Below are 17,564 nucleotides of genomic sequence, written 5' to 3' on the forward strand. Positions count from 1 at the left end.
CAATTGAGCTATTGCTTTGTCATTTCAAATTTACTACTCGCTGTTCTCGACGATTCTTGACTTTGTGTGTGTGTGTGTGTGTGTGTGTGTGTGTAGGATCCTGACAGGGAACCCTCTGCATTGCTCTTGTGAGAACATGTGGATCAAGCTGTGGTTAGGAGAGGAAGCAGACACTCAGGAGCTGCGCTGCATTGAGGATGGAGGAAGACGCAAGCTGCTGTCCAGACTGATACTACCTAACTGTGGTGAGGACACACACACACACACACACACACACACACACACACACACACACACACACACACACACACACACACACACACACTGAGTAACAAGCTGGAAAAGACATTCACAGGCTGTAGCAGAGTGCAAAATGTTGAAGTACCTGGAGGAAAACAGTAATCCTAATGGTTTCCTGTAGAAGGATTTTCCCAAATCTTTATTTTGATTATGCGTTCTCTCATATGTTTTGCATGTGTCTGGCACATCTGTTTTCATGTATGTGTCTGCATAAACGTGTTTGTGTTTGAGTGCAGGATATATACTGTTTAGAACTTGTTCTTGCAGGTGTGCTAAGTGTTTGGTTGGTTCTCACAGGAGGAGTGTGGGGAATGAACAACTGGAAACAGTTTGTTGTTACTGTAAAACCTATGAGAATAGCTGTGAAAGAATATAATCCATGCAATAACTACAGCCATGGCAGTAATCAGCAGCAGCTGGTATATGTCAACTTCAACAGGCTACAGTGAGGATGCTGCACACACTGTATTTCACTTACGCAGTACTCTGCTTAGCCTGTATATTGTAATTTCTCTCGACACCGCGCAGTGCAACGAGCTACAATGTCTTACACATGAGCAAGCAAACAAATGTCCAAATGAACGCTTGCATGCACACACACTTCATAGAGCCCTGCTTTTATAGAGGGCTTAAAAATGTAGTTGGGTTTCTGCGGGGTGTCGTTAAAAGGCCGCCGACACCAAACAGGCTGACGTTATCTGTGTGCTGTAGGGAGTTTTCTCATATGATGTATAGATTAGCCGACAGTTGGACGAGCGCGACATATGTGACCTACAGAGTAGTGTTTCTTTGCACTGTGTGAGAGGTTATGTCATCTTCTAGACTATAGTTACAGTCATAACCAGACATCATTTGCTCGTAGATGTAGAAAGGTCACTGTACAGAACATTAAAGAAGCAGGAAGATGTTTTATCGAGAGGGAGCGTTTGTGTGAACCAACACACAGACGCTGAGTGGAGAAATATCGCTGCATGTATGACAATAAAATGAAGTGTTATAAAGACCATCTGCACTGTGTCCTATGGCACCAGGGACCTGCAGCAGATTTAATTTCCTTTTTCTCTGAATCATCATGTTTCGGTCGTTAGTGAAGGAATTCTTTCTGGACCCAAGGAAAGCTGCAATACTCAACTGCAACAGCAATAATCACCTTTTTACGAGCAATAAAAGACATTTCCTTCAGATTCAATTGCGAAAACTTAATGAGAATATGTTGCATCTTTGTTTAAGTTGCAAATAAACAATATTTATTATTCTCTTAAGGAATAATGTGTTTACAAACCAGAAAATTCTATTTCCAGTAGCAGTGCATACAGTTATTTACAATGTCAAGTTAAGCAGCACGCTTACCGTCACTCCCAGACAGACTTCCACAGACCACAATCCTTTTATGTACTTGCTTATGGGAGTGTTTATCAAGCTTGACTGTATAAATGTCAGCAGTAAATTGATGCTTTAGTCTTCCTCCCTTAGTTTGTCATGAATCTCTCTATTTTGGACTCTCCTCTTTTCATGAACAGAGTCAGATTTCACCTTGAGCCATCAGACTGTCCAAAACAAAGGTCCAAAACAAACAGTGTCATTTAGTAATAATTTAGAGCTTGAGCAAGCCAATGAAACGCAGATAGTTCCAGCCTTCGGGGCAATAAGTTCAGTCAGATCCCGTATGTTACTGTAAAGCGAGAATATAAAAGATTTTAATTTAGAAAACATACAATAAGTAATAAGTCAGAAAAGCTTAATAGGCATCAGTTGAAATGCAATCATCAAATGTTCTCTCTAATAACAACATGGATCTGAAAGTATTTTTGTCATCTGGTCAAAAATAGCTCATAGCATAGGACACAAGCAATAAGTTAGCATGCAGGCAGCTAACAATGTCATTGATAACTCCTATTGATCCGTCCCCTCTGCCTCCCTTCCATTAGTGAAGGTTATTTTTGGCATTAGCACAGTTACAGCAGGGTCCCTGGAGAGGTGGGCAGGGGACCCCCTGGCAGTGTGACATATGAGGAGGAGGACCTGGTGGTGCAGGGGTGTCAGATGATGCCCCAGGGCTAACAGTGATGCACCAAAAGTCCCAACTGCTGCCCTTTTTCTCCCTATCTCCTGCCTCCCCCTCTCTCAGGCTGTCTTTCCTCCTCTTTATTACTCATTTTCCATCTCTCGGTCGGTGGCATGTATGACTGTCTGTCCCTCTGTCTGTCTGAACATTTCTGAATGACATATGAGGAAGGCACAAAGCAGAGGAAGTGCCCAACGATGCCCTCGGGCTGACACTGATCTCTCAGGCCACCCGCATATGTCTCTCTGCCTGTTTCTCTCTGTGGACTGTTCACTGCTGGAGCTCCACTCTGAAAGGCTGGCAAACACATGCTGTTCCCACTGCTGACCCAAACAAAACTTCACTATTACCGCAGTCCAATGTAGGTGGACTGTTTGGGGTTCAAACAGCTGCAGGTAGTATAAACACTCCCAGTCAGTTCTTTGTTGATACAATGATTAAAACAATAAATTAAAAAAACGTTAATGTCAACGTTAATGTCAAGAAATGTAAGCTTTTTTCTACCATCATACTCATTACACTTTACACGTATGTGGCTTAATCTGATTTTTGTTAAATGATCTAAAGATATATAACAGCTTTATTTGAAACCAGTCGTTCAGAGGAAATGTGCCGTGGAAATGACATCCAGCAGATGGATTACCAGACCTCTGCTGGTCACATCACAGCACTGGTGCCCTCTGGATTCATCTGTCTCCCTCCCTCTCTGTCTTTCTGTCTATTTGTTTGGCTGGAATGACTGTCTATCACGTTTCATGTCCCTTTCTCATCCTTTTTTCTTTTGATTATTCTTAAAGACATTTCCTCTGCTCTCATGCTTCCTTCTCTTACTTCCGCCTCCTTTTCTTATGCATTGATATACTGTACAGTGTATCTAGTATACTTGCAAATCTGTCCATGTGTCAAACATTCTGTATCTCTCTGCTCCTTCCTTTTGTGTAGTGTGCTCTTACAGCTGCATATATGAAACACAAATGCAGGCCACAGACTCGAGCTGTAATATGCCAGTAAAGTCCGACCAAAAAGGCCAGATGGCTTCTGTGTCTGTGGGCAGCAGATGCTTTCACATGTGTGAATTTCCTATAGGACTCACCTACTTATTAGATAACAAGGAATTTAACAACAAGACACAAAAGCTGTATAACTAAACCTTTAATCAACACAGAAGGTAAGCAGCACAAAGGAAATCGGCACAGTGCAGATTGACAGAAACAAATTAAGATGGTATTCATGTCTGGCAGTCCTGATGTTTTCTGGGGACTTGTAAAAGGTAATTGACATGACGTTTAGTTTCTGCAGTTCCTTTTAGGCCATGCTGCTGTCATTTAGCAGTGAGGTTTTGCAAAGAGAAGGATTCAGGAGGGTGTAAAACAGACAACAGCTTCAAAAACAGAAGAGCATAGCTGGTCAAAACCATTCAGTAAATCATCTCTCTGGGAAAGGGAAGAAAGTAATTGCAAAGAATTTGAAAGATGTGTACACAAGTTGATGTGTAAAGATGGAATACTGTGCCCTTTTATTTTATTGATTCAACAGTGGTCCTTCATATGACAAGAATGATGCATAGCTGAGCCAGCTCAGCATCATGAGGAATTATGTCAACGTAAGACGGTTATGCGCCTCAAGATTTACGCTCAATGTAAATGCAGGAAGCAGTCTGTCCGTTAGAGGTGGAGTGAAAGGGTGTCGAGGTTGCGGTGATGGATGAGCGTATCTGCCCTTCATGCAGGAGACCAAAGTTTCACTTTTTTATTACCTTAACCAGGTTTTTTATTAACCTAAACATCACCGTATACTGACCCTTAATTAATTTGCCTTAAAAACTATATTTCCCAACCCTAACCACAATAGTTGCCAAGTTGTGCTATAAGTGAGAATTAAAAAAATGATGGAACTGGACATAAAAAAACAGTAAAAGACAGACACAGACAAGGCAGGTGTTGACGGAGTTTGAGGGAAATTTAATCTTTAAAATGATCTGAAGTCATACAGTCAACAGGTGTCAGTTTTTGGGTTTCAAACCTGCTCAGCCAGTCCTGACTCTCATTCTCCTTCCTATTTCCCTGCCATCTTTGAACAGAAATCACTTTGTGAATGCCTCTCATGAAATGAACAGTGAAATTCAGCACATGCTTCTTAACCTTTTACTGTCTAAACTAATTATAATTATGAATTAAATATTCAATTCTTATTGATGTGCGTTATAAAGGCAAACTCACACGTGTGCGAGCTGCAGCAGTTCAGCGGTGTGATCCAGGCCAAAGATCTCTCTCTCTCTCTCTCTCTCTCTCTCTCTCTCTCTCTCTCTCTCTCTCTCTCTCTCTCTCTCTCTCTCTCTCTCTCACTCTCTCTCACTCTCTCTCTGGCCCACATCTCTGTGGTGTGGAAAGGCAGAAGCCGTACATTATAGATGTGAACACTTCTCTAAACACCGATGCGGATGCACCTATTGTGGCCCATAACAAGAGCTGACAACAATGACACCTCCAACAATGAGGCTGAAGTGTGCTGTGGTGTATTGTGCAGAGCTTTTCAATCCAGACCGGATGTTTTGCTTTCAAATATGGTCTGCGAGCAGCTATTCAGCTCCACATCACCAGGGCATGTCGCCGATGCTGTGCTTGTAATTCACAGCGCATTCATAGCACATCCTCATGAAGGTAGTCTAAATTCAATGAGAGCCAAGGACTGGCATATACTCAGTGTCATGTCATAGAATGGTGAAAAAAAAACATCCACCAGGAGGCAGATATATGGGCTAACTTTGACTTAATGAATAAATGAACTAAATAAATAAGTCATGAAATAAATTTCATGACTTCCCAATTGAAATGCCCCCCCCCCCATCTTAGCATAAAGTACAGAGCCACATGGATCTGTAAATACAGATCTAGAGTGACAGTGCTTCACTAAGACAGTGCATATTGGATTTTCCTTTGTCATCTTTCTGTACTGTTCTCCTGTTAATGCAGGTGAACATTAACTGAGCAAATATAGAAAAAATACTGAAAATATGTTGACATGTGAGATCGGAAGTTGTTATGATTTCAACCATTGTCCACGTTGTCCCAGTCCCAGTGAAACGGTAGTTTGAGCGTCTTCAGCTTCCGATGTGGACAACAATGACGACAGAAGCAAGATGATTGGATTTTGATATACAAATACGAAGAAATAGATTTATTTTTACATATTTTTGCATATATTGTTAAATATCTGCACAATATGACTGGGGAAGTGATCTAACAGGGTTAAAAAAGCACTTTTAATTTAATCTTGACTTAAATCATGAAACATAATTCTTTGAATTCTTTGAAAACAATAGTCTGGCAAAACAATTCAAAGCCAAGTTCTGACATTTTTATGAGATTTCTTTTATTTTAAGTGTCATTCAAGCTACTAAACTGGAGTCAACAAATCCAACTCAATGACAACAGGGCACATTCATACATGGTAAAGACATCTGAACGCTAGTAAGCGGGCCTTGAGTTGGGATCATTTTGTCAAAAAACATACATTTTTTACAGCATAGCCTCCTCTCACTTGTCATGGATGTTCTGCATGAGTTGGCTCACCCTCTGCAGACACTCGACTGCCAGTATTTTCCATATGTTTACAACTGGCTGAAGGTGGGTTGTAGCACGGGCCGAACGCTGAAGCACATAATAAAGAAATCTTTTCACGTAGTGGCTCATGTGTCGTCACAGACGCCGGCTGGTCTGCCATGCTAATCACGGTAAATTCCTCTTCGATCCCACTTGTTGAGTCTGAACACATCCTGAAAGATTACAATCACACAGGGTGTCATGGCTGGTTTGACTACCAAAGCTGCGCGCGGGACTAATCTTACATGGAATTTTCTACGTACTAACAGGTCATGACAACTGCACTCACATCAAAACAGACGTTTTATTGTGATCACGGCGCTGTGGGGTGTAGCTTTGTGTGTGTGTGTGTGTGTGTGTGTGTGTGTGTGTGTGTGTGTGTGTGTGTGACCTGCAGATGGCTGTAGAGTCAGGAGAAAGCTGATTTACTGAGAGCCTGTTGTGATATGTGGTCCTGATATGGCAGCTGGCCGGCCACCACTGAAATCACTGGTTTTTAGTGCGTCTCGCAGTGATTGAGTGGGTTGCCGTAGTGATAAGTGGGTTGCCCTGGTGATAAGCATTCTGCCGAAGGACAGAAGAGGTGGAGGAGGAGAGGGAGGGGAGAAGGGGAGAGGAGAGGGTTCGATAAGGAATCTGTCCAGTTTTATCTGCAGTAGCTGTCGACACCCATCTCTTTTTGTCCTCCTTTTCTCTTTCGCCTCTTCTTTCGGTTCTCATCTTATATCCTGCTCTGTTCTTCTCCTCTCTTTATTTTTTTTCTTGTTTTCTCTTCTTCTCTCCTCTTGGTTCTAGTCTGCTTACTTTTTCTTTTTCGTCTCATTGTTCTTTCTCTTCTTTTTGTCTCGTTTTCTCTTCTATTCTCCTCTTCTCTCCTCTTCTCTCCTCGTCTTCTCTTTGTTCTCGTCTCTTCTCCCCTTGTGTCTTCTATTCTTCTTCACTTCTCTCGTTTGCCATCTTGTATTCTCTTTTATTCTCTTCTTTTTGTTCTTGTTTTCTCATCTCTTCTTCTCTCGGTTCTCGTCTTGTTTCCTCATCTTTTCTGTTTTTTCCTCTTTGTTCTAGTCTCTTCTCTTCTTTTTGCTCATTGTCTCTGGTCTTCTCCTCTTCTCTTGGACCTCGTCTGGTCTCTCGTCGTCTATTCTTTTCGTTTTGTCCTCTTCCCTTCTTTCTTCATCAGGGATGCTATTGGACAGGGGATGAGGGTGGCAAGCTTCTGATTGAGTCTGATTGGTCATACCCAGGACACCTCCTGGCCAGCACCAGTGTCTTTGCTTTTGACTGAGGCTTCAGACTGTGTCCAATCAATTTAGTACTTGGGCTGCTGAAGACACGCACTAGTAATCAGTGTAACCATCACTGTGTTTGAACTCTGTCTCTTTGTCTGACTGTTTGATTGGGGTGAGTGTGCTTAAATGAAAGCAAGAGAGAGAGAGAGAGAGAGATTGAATTTGGGGTCTGGGGTAGTTTGTGTGTGTGTGTGTGTGTTTGCCTGCTCTTCCACTCTTATTGTGGAGGTTGTTACGTGCCTTGTGTTTTAACTGAAAATACAAGAGTTGGCCATGAATCCTAAGTTTGCTTCCTCCCTTTTCTCTCTACCTTGGCACCCTCCTCTTCTGCCTCTCCTCCCACCCCCTGGTTGTATGTAGAGGTTCCCATGGCAACGTTGAGCCCATCCAGCGTGACACTGATGGAGGGGAGGCACGTGGATCTGTCCTGTGCCACCTCCGGGGTGCCCTCACCTGAGCTGATATGGAACATGGCGTTGGTCTCCAACTATGAGGTCAGGTCACAGACACGGACACACAAACTCAGATATGTTTGGATTACGCATGTCATATTACATTACACTTCTCTTACATATTTGACAGAAAAATAGTATTAATTGTTAATGTTAATTGTTCCAGTCATTTATTTAACATAAATGTCAAAGGTTTGCTGGTTCATGCCTCTCAGATGTGAGGTGTTCGGGCATTTCTTTGTCATACATGATAGTAAACGGAAGACCTAGGGTTCTTATAGTGCTGACAAAACATGCCAGCTGAAGAAGTCACCTTGGGCTCCGGAAGATTATACTTCTCCTATTTATTTCAGACGTAAAAAAGTTTAAAAAAAGAAAGAGATTTGCAGTCCTAAATGCCTCACTGTTCCTTGATCCCATAGACATTTGGAACCTGAGCTCAGCTATGTCGTCAGTACAAAAGCAAACTCACATGCAAACTTTGGATAATGTAATGAAAATAGTAAAAAGAGAGGGGGGAGAGCTGGCTGAGGGACAGCGAGTGTGATTACTGACAGTGGCAGCGAGTCTTGGTCCAACGAGATTTGGACGAAGCCTTAACGTTGAGTCCTACCTTCTATATAAAGTGCCATGAATGTGATTTCACTTGGTAAATCAGCTGAATCCAACACTTCGTCACCGATCCAAAACATATTTAACTTGTAAATGATCTGCTTACAGCTGATCAAACCATGAGGGATTATTTCTCATGGCAGTTTCACGTAACATCCCCATGACAAATACAATATCTCTGTAATCAAAAGTTATGTGACTATGCGTTAAAAAAAAATCCTTGTATGTGTTGAGAAAATAGCCAAATCTTCATGCTGATGTATGGATGTGTTTACCCGCTCAGATCGAGACATCAGGCCAGGTTTCGGTGCTACGACTGTCCAACCTGTCCTCGCTGGACCACAACAGCAAGATCAGCTGCACAGCTGAGAACATCGTTGGAGAGAAAGAGTCCTCGCTGCTGCTGGATATACTTTGTACGTTTGCCCTCTGACAGGCAGTCCTAATTCAATGTAGATTATTGTGTCAAAGCGTTTGTCAGTGCAGTCTTTAAAACAGAGAATTAAATGATAAAGGAGACAACTGTGTTTTGCATGCTTCGACAGTTTTACGTCTGAATTGCTCTTCGGTCTTATCTTATTTTCAGTCTGAACTGTTTGTACCTCACACTGTTGCTCCTAAACTCTCTATTCTCTCTACTACACTCAGTCCCTCCCAAAATCACTAAACTGACTGATGCAATCCCTGACCATCACTGGTGCATCCCCTTCAGCATGTCAGGTAAGACAGACATCCACATCATGTCCTTAGGCATGAAATTAATCTAAATCTTGAATAGTGTCAGAGTATATAGGAATCACAGCAATGACTACTTCAGCAAAGAAGACAGACTTATAATATAAGAATCTGAAAAATTAAAAAATCATAAAGTCTCTTGTATTGTCTTCATTGCCTTGCCAGGAAATCCAGAGCCGAAGCTACAGTGGTTTCTGGACGATAAAGCGGTGACAGAGGGGAACTTCATCATGACCATGATTCATGACGTCACAGAAAGGGAGTACCACGGCTGCCTGCAGCTGGACAGCCCCACACACCTCAACAATGGGCGCTACAAGCTCTTGGCCAAAAACAAATTTGGGTCGGACGAAAAGGAGGTGGAAGCTCACTTCATGCTCAAGCCCGTATGGGATGGTGAGGAGCTCATTGTTGTTTGTAGAAAATCAAGCTTTTACTTTCTTCAAAAACGTACAGAGCTGAAACAATTATTCAATAACTGCCAGTCGTAGCATATGGATTATTGAGTTAAGGTGACATTAACCTTTGACCCCCACAATCAAATCAGTTCAAGATTAAGTGCAACTGGACATTTGTAGAAGTTCCCTCCAGGCGTTTCTGAGATATCCCGCTCACAAGAATGGACTGGACGGTCGGACAGTCCGAAAACACACCTCAGGCCACGGCTGTAGCCGGCCTGTAATCACTTTTACAGTCACTGTTCCAGGTCTTTTGTGCTGTTCTCAATCGCTCTCTCTTTGCAGCTTTGTTCCTCATTCTTTATGCCAGGATTGTGAATTTGTTACAGAGTCACTCTCGCACAATTACGTTCAGTAAATGGGGAGCAGCTTTTGTCCCACAGCTTGATTATGACAGACTACTTTTTTGCCAAAAATGGGATGCCATACTGGCAGTTTTGTATGAGCAATTAGAGGTAGTCACCAGATTTAAAGAAGGAGCTTTTATAATTATTATTAATTGATTGAACACAGAATGTGGTGGATTTTTGCATATTACATTATGGAGCGTACAGATGATGATAATAAAAGTAAGACATGTGACTTGCAAGACATTCATTGGCATGAAATCATTTGTTGAAGATGCAGATGTTTGTGTGAAGAATCAGTATCAATACAGGTACAAATCTAGAGTATCTGCATATTGCAATAAAATGCCAACAACGTTTCTACCCCCTTGGGTATATCAGGCAAATGGCTAACGTGTCAGAATCGAAAAAACAGCTCGAATCAAGAGTGTGGATACTGTCCAAGAAGTGTTTGATCTAAGTGTTCGTTGTTGTATGTGCAGGAACGGAGAAGGAGCCGTACTATTATGGTGAGTGAAATAAATATTCATTGCTACAAGTGTTTTTAACAAATGTAAAAGTGTTAAATCCAACAAATCCAGTTAAGATGCATTGTGTGTTCATAGTGCCACTGTTCTCAGATCAATGTTTCTTTCTGTTTAACATCTCATCATTTTCATCCTCATCAATTAACACAAATTACATTTTAGAAATCTTTCTCTTTCTCTTTTTTCTTTCAAGTTGCTGAGGGTGCGTTACATACCTACACATCCTTGCAGCTAGGGATTAGGGTTGTTGTTTGTCTTTTCCCCACACTGTGTCCCCCGATGTTATTTGTTTCTTTTTTTCTGATGTTGTGCATGTTAAATATAAGTTGTTTGTTGGTTTGTGTATTTTGTTTGAGTAATGAATATGTTTTTTAAACAAGCTCAGAGAACAGGCATGACTGACAACATTATTTGTGGAGTGCATGTCAAATAATATACACTTTAAGAATATTGATTTGTTTGGGACCTAATTTGTCTCTATTGTCTCTTTTCTCTCTGGCTGCTTCTTCCACACCGCCCCTCCCCCCCTTCTGCAGATCTAACCACAGGTACTGCCACGCCTTTTATTTGCTCACTCCTAATCACAAACATCGCTAAGCCCTGCCCCCTTAAATTACCATTGATATGCCTATCAAGTTTCCGTTCCCGCATAACACATATGCAGTTCACAATGATAATGGTGGCAGATATACCTTGATTTTAGACAGAGGCAGACAAAAGCATCTTCTCATTTCTAGCCGGTGAACATGCTGTAACTAATCCAACGTTAGCCCCTTAAGTTGGTTGAAAACAGATTTTTGAATGCTTCTGATTAAAATGAGAACACTGTAAAATGCTTTTAAATACATTATATTGTTCCAAAGCCCTTAGGCTAAAGCTTTACGTCCCAGGCAATAACTTGATGAAAACATGTAAATAAAGAAACAGAAATGTTGCAGTGTAGAGCTAGTTAGTCCTAATACCGTGGATAACCCTGATTAGCTGCTAATACTTTTACATTTTTTAATTAATTCTGAATTCTTTGTATGTTTAAACATCGTGTTTTACTTTTTAACATTAGAAAAGAAGAGCCTTTGAGGATGAGGGCCAACCAAAGTGTTTGGCACCTCAGATAACAAGGCTGAGGTTGTGGGAACTAAAGGAAATAGCCAGAGCTGCTAACGTTAGCCTTGCCTACACTGTAGCATTCAGGAATGGCTCTCACACATGGCTCTGTCAATTAACAAAGTGAAAAATACTAACCGCCTTGAACTAAATTCACCCGCTGAACAAGCTGTTCAGTGTGAACAGAAGCAGATGACCAACTGATCATATTTAATCAAGAAAGCATACTATTATATTGTCCTTTACTCTAGCTGCAAATCACTTCTCGAGTGACTCTCTCTCTCTCTCTCTCTCTCTCTCTCTCCATCAACAGAGGGCCCCCCTGTAGACCCCCCTGAAGACAGAGTCGCTGTAAGTCACGTATTACTGTTGTACTCTGTCTCTATTTCTTTGCTGATGGCCTCAGTAAGCCATTGACTGTTTGTGCCTGTTTTCTTCTGTATATTTGTGTGACCTGTCTAGAAACACCTGAGATGCATCTTTTTTTTAATGTTTGAAGTAATTGAATGAATCCAGCACGATAAAAAGATGTAGCAGTACTTCAGAAAATCTGCCTGTGGTTTGCACCTTCTGCTGCGGAGTTTATTATGTGTGATTGTCTCTTCAGCATAGGAGATTTATAAGTCTGTTTTCTCATTTTGCAGGTGTACGTGGTGGTGGGCATTGCTGCTGTCGCCTTCACCGGTTTCCTTCTAATGTTGGTTATTCTGAAGTTTGGAGGGAACTCCAAGTTTGGCATCAAAGGTAAGACTCCTGAGTATTGGTGGCTTCCATCTTTTGGGTTGACTAAATGAATAAACTGAATTAATGTCCCAAAGAATGATGGCGATTTGTTGTTTGTGGACATTGATGGCTTCATGGATACATCAAAAACACATTTTAAGATTAATCCAAAATCACATGCGATTGCTTCCAAATTGTCTTTTACGGAGGCTAGCAAGAGACTACCAAAGATAAGTTGTTAATGTTTAACAGCCTTGACGGGCAGATACATTTTTTAGCTTTAGCTAAGCCATAGCCTTGAAGCACGTATCCCATTAATGCAGGAGTATGAATCCAGCTTCAGTCTCACTTATGGGACACCTGGTCATACTTGCTCACATTACGAGGGATATATTGGACAATTTCCTTGCGGTGGCTATTTCAGCTCAACAGGTAATAATCTAGGACCAAAGTCTAACATGGAATAGCTTCATGTATTATGATCAGACAGGTTATGATGACAAAGGAAAAATTATAATTTCTGGGACTCAAAATTTGTGTTTGTGGTTGCACAATAAATCCCATTGAATATGCAGACCATCATGTGTCCATGGATCCATCCCGTTCAGGTGGAAACAGCTGCTGTTTGAAGGAGGTTCATCGGGTGATTAACATGCATGTCGACTAAACTGAGCTCCTGTAGTCTTCGTCATGTTGACGTTAAACTACTGTGGTGACTTCTGCAATGGCTACAAGTGCAATTAATCTATTTTCTCTTCTTTATCATACTGACCTACTGATAACTGATTTGTCTTTGTTTCGCTCATTTTGACGCTTTGTTGAAATGTCCTCATACTTTGTGCACTAACAACACCTCCATCACCCCTTCCTTGTCTACATACAAAACGATGGTAATGCTGTTTTTTCAAACGTAGACGTGTTCGTCGTGCAGCTAAAGAACTGCAAGCATACTGACGATCATCTTTATTTATCACTGGCTCATTTTTGATTGTAAAAGGGATTCAAGTTGAAACTCAGTTTCGAGAAAATCCCAGATACATAAGCTTGGTGTGGGAACTGTTTTCTGTGCCTTCTATTCAGTTGACTTTTGAGTTGCGGAGTTTTGTTAAAAAAAGCATAATGCATTCATGATAAGCAACCCAAGAAATCAACATTCTGAGGATTCATCTTGTGCGGTTTAAACAGTTTCTTTAGGAATAAATAACCGCTTGAACCAATGGCATTTGATGCAGTGAAGGTCCACATGCGCCTGTACCTGTGTGTTGGTGTGTGTTTGTGTGTGTGACTCTTGTTTGCACTGTTGAAGTGCAGTATTTTGGCATTGATTGATTTATGACCCCCCAGAGAGGACGGGTGCAAGACAGATGAAGCAGCTAGCACATACATTGTGTGTGTGTGTGTTTGTATTTATGGTCTTATGTGCGGTTTCTTCTTTCTCCAGGAGAGGTGAATGAGGTTGCTCGGAAGGAAATAATCTCTCTAATGCCTCTCTGCGTCCCCCTATATATCAGTATTTGTGTTTAAGTGTGTTTTCTTGTACGTTTAAGCATTTTTGCACGTGTGTGTGCTTCTCTTCGTGTGTAGGATGTTGGGTCACATTACAGTTTTGCCCTTCTGATTGCTCCCCTCGAGTCTTCATCCTTCTCTTTTTCCACTGTCGACTTCCTCCTCCCATGCCGTCCTGTCCTCATGCTCCGTGCACAGACATCCAGATGTATGTGCCATGCAGCATGTTGACATTGAGTGTGTGGAGAGAGAGGGACTACGACAGCGTATTAAGGCTGAGGGAGGGGGTCATTTGCAGAGAAAAAAAATAACCTTTTGTGATTAAAGTAATATATAAACCATGAGGGAAAAAACCCCAAATAACAGTGGAGTAAAGAACTGTGTTGATGAAAAACCTTTGAGTAATTTTGAGTAATCACATGGCATCACTTTGCAAGGTTGGATGAACCTCATCACACCACAGATGCCACCGTTAAACACTGAGTGCAAAATATATTGTACTGTATCGGACTCTCCATCCATCCATTCTCATCCACTTATCCGTGGCTTGGTCATAGGAGCAGCAGACTAAGCAGAAGAAAAGAAAGAAGATGTTTGTCTCTTCTTTGCTGTAACTTTTACAATATTAGTATTTATTTATGTTGATAAAAGAACACAGAAAGAACATCAAAGAAAACGTGAATAAGTGTCTTTCAGTACATCGTTACCATAATAACACTACATTAGGAGCAACAGAAATTAGACGGATGGTGTTACCACGGTTTTGCACTCCACTTAGTTTTTACTCATAAATGTATGACTTTATAATCTTGCAAATTTGTGAAGTTTTCACATAAATTTACGACTTTAATTTTGGAAAAGTTTTTTGTCTGTATATGCTGCCCTCCCAAGGCTCCATAAGTATTACTTTTTTTTTTTTACTATGCAATAGCCGTATTATTATGTTAGTAGAGATAGTGGTGTCGCAGAGTCAGATGCCGAGAGAGCTGTGAGTAATCCTCAGCATCGGCTGTACCCGCACTGTTTGAAACCTCCACATGTTTCCTATACTGGACCACTGACCAAAATTCATCAACAGAAAAATATATATTTATACATAGTCGCAGATGTCAGCACACTACCAGCGCTAATCAAATCTAACATTCACCCCTTCACACAGCGAAGGCTCAGCCTTCAGGAGCAACGTGGTTCAGTATCTTGTAAAAGGACACTTGAACGTCTGGAGGAGTCAGGGTTTGAGCCCGACGACACGCTCTACGTCTGAGCCACAACTGTGGAGAGAGTGCATGAGAGAGGCACAACTCGCCTCACTGACTCTGGAGGAGTCGCTGCCCGTCTCTCTCTGCCAGTCGAGTAAAAAGCTGTCGCTGGTTTACATTATTTATGTTGACTGCATTATTATGCTCCTCTCTCATCAATAACACATGGGCAACATTTTGTACAGGTTGCGTCTCACGAACTCCTCGCTGCTTCTTGACACTCACAGGATGGATATACTGTATAGTTCTGTGTGTTCTTGGGTTGGCAGATGTAAGATTAACCATGTGGGTATAGCGATGGTGTTCAATGGGGAGTCAGTGTAGCTGAAATGCTGTAAATCTTGTTTGTCTTTGCTCTTGACATGTTAAACCGTTCGTGTCACAGTAACCGCAATATTGCATTACTGTCCTATTGGACCGCAGGGGATGACAAACAACCACCAAAACAGCTCTGTTCACGTATTTTCTTTTTTTAAATTCTTTCTAATGGGAGCGCTACTTATTCACACTTTGCTACAAATGGCAGCAGCGTGACGAGGCGCTGAGCATCTATTCTGCACTGTGCGCTGCTCATTTTGTGTTTTGTTTTCTGGTCGCCAGTTGAAAAATCATACATTTTATCCAAAGAGTACTCTACCATGTGCAGACATTTTTAGTACTGCGGACACCCAAACGCAACAATACCGTATAACACGCAGTTCAGCCAATCAATATCACCGCAGGGGAAATTCCTCGCAACACCCCCTACCAAAGCGTAGGGGTGGGTAAAGTAGCCAAACAATATACACAACTAAGAGTACTGCTACTTTGCAAAAAGAGTTCTCAAGTAGAAGTAAAAGTAGTCATAAAAATAACTACTCGAGTAAGAAAACAAAAGTATTTACTAAAAACAAATACTCTAGTGGAGAGTAACTTAAGAGAATTGATAAAAACAAACAAAAATCCCTTCAGAATACCACATTGAGACATCAATACCTTGAGGAAGGCCTGAGAAACCCCCTTTATGTCAATATACCTTGGAAAGCTACATCTGCTGAATACCCATGTCTCTAGTTTTTGTTATTAAAGGTTCATGAAATTCATCATTTTTAGAATAAGTGAAAATAACAGATTTATACGTTATGTAAACAAGTGCATGCTTTTTGCCCTAAACATTTTGCCCTAAACTTTCTGAAGGGGAACCAGTTTTCATTCACATATCTTGAATAGAGAGGTCAAGGGACCCTTCTCAATATTGCAATGCCAGTTTTCTTTCGCCAAGATTTAGCCTAATTTCGGAGCATTTTTCAGGCCCTTTTTCTGACAAGCTAGCATGATGTGGTTGGTACCGAAGGATCCATTAGGTAGTCTAGTTTCCCGAAACTATGGTATGTCCCGGTCACTCTGGACAAGCCTAGGATCCTGCTGTGAACTATTTGTCGTGGGTACTTTTAAATAATACGAATAAAAAGCAGTGTGTTATCTGGAGTAATGGGGGCATCGTTTCTGGGCAGATGTGTGGCTTGAATCAATGTACACTGCACAGCCAATAAGACCACAAACCACACAATTGATTAGTTGCTTAAAAGTTAAAAAGGTATTATAGTATTTGGATATAAACATGAGAGACTTGAAACAGAAATTCCTCCCATGCTTTATAGTGGGTGGGACGTCAGTATCGTTCATCGTCCAACTTGCTCACAAATTAGGCTAAAACTATCTATACAACCTTCCATTCAGAAGGAGGAATCAACTACACCGCCCGAGTCTTGGCCTAAAATACCACACTAAGGCTGCATTTCACCAAACAAAATGTGGGCTTGTATCCTGGATGAGTCCCATTTGCCACAAATTGGCTGACAATGAAGGGAATCTTTTGAAGTATTTACACTGCCGTGTGTGAACAAGTGAAAGATTATAGCTAAGTTGTATTTATTCAGGAAGTAATCTTGAAATGAAAAACATTTATTTTGTCAGAGAGAAGTACGAATTCTGTGCGATTGTTGAATGCTGCAAAAATGAGAATGATTTGGACTCTGAGAAACATAAAAGGTGATAGCAGGCTGGCTTAAGTTAAAAAGGCCTGTTGGAAAGCTTGACAGTTTCCACAAAATTACACATAACAACCCGCTCAAAGTGACAGCAGCTTCCTGGAAGACAAAACAGATCAGACAGTGAAGGCTGAGAGGGAAGGAGTTACCTCAGCAGCATCTATATGTGTTCATGCCCCTCGAAGCACCTGCAAGGAGGGAAGCGTCAACATAAACCTGAGTTCTGATGCTCGAACAAGACGGAAATGTCAAGACAGGGGGGGGGGGGGGGGGGAGGAGTGATTGAAAGTGAAACAGTAAATGTGAAGTGGAGAATGCTAAAATTGACATTTGACAAGAGAGCAAGAAAAACAGAGAAATCCAGCGAGGGAGTGAGAGAGGAAGAGATGTAAAGAAAGCATAGAGGAGAAAAGAGATGGAGAGAGAAGAGCTAGAAAGAAGATGTTAGAAACTAAGAGAGCAAGACAAAAAGGAAAATAAAACTGAGAAGAAAAGAGAGACTGAAGAAAGTTCTCCCTTGTCCACTTATCAATGATCCATTAGTGCAGGTTTCAG

General features: G+C 41.3%; 1 protein-coding gene across 1 annotated transcript in view; it reads left to right on the forward strand.

Moving 5' to 3' along the window:
- Window positions 1–17,564, forward strand: part of ntrk2a (neurotrophic tyrosine kinase, receptor, type 2a) — a 75,279-nt gene that overhangs the window by 7,246 nt on the left and 50,469 nt on the right. The window contains exons 5-14 of the mRNA XM_076099583.1: window positions 97–245; window positions 7,617–7,750; window positions 8,604–8,736; window positions 8,969–9,040; window positions 9,221–9,451; window positions 10,343–10,369; window positions 10,581–10,589; window positions 10,924–10,935; window positions 11,805–11,842; window positions 12,136–12,235. Of these exons, the coding sequence (XP_075955698.1) occupies window positions 97–245; window positions 7,617–7,750; window positions 8,604–8,736; window positions 8,969–9,040; window positions 9,221–9,451; window positions 10,343–10,369; window positions 10,581–10,589; window positions 10,924–10,935; window positions 11,805–11,842; window positions 12,136–12,235 (905 nt within the window). The remainder of the gene's footprint in view (window positions 1–96; window positions 246–7,616; window positions 7,751–8,603; window positions 8,737–8,968; window positions 9,041–9,220; window positions 9,452–10,342; window positions 10,370–10,580; window positions 10,590–10,923; window positions 10,936–11,804; window positions 11,843–12,135; window positions 12,236–17,564) is intronic.

This window comes from Anarhichas minor, unplaced genomic scaffold, assembly GCF_050575085.1.
Source record: "Anarhichas minor isolate MPS153535 unplaced genomic scaffold, ASM5057508v1 ptg000025l, whole genome shotgun sequence".
NCBI classification, from domain to species: domain Eukaryota; kingdom Metazoa; phylum Chordata; class Actinopteri; order Perciformes; family Anarhichadidae; genus Anarhichas; species Anarhichas minor.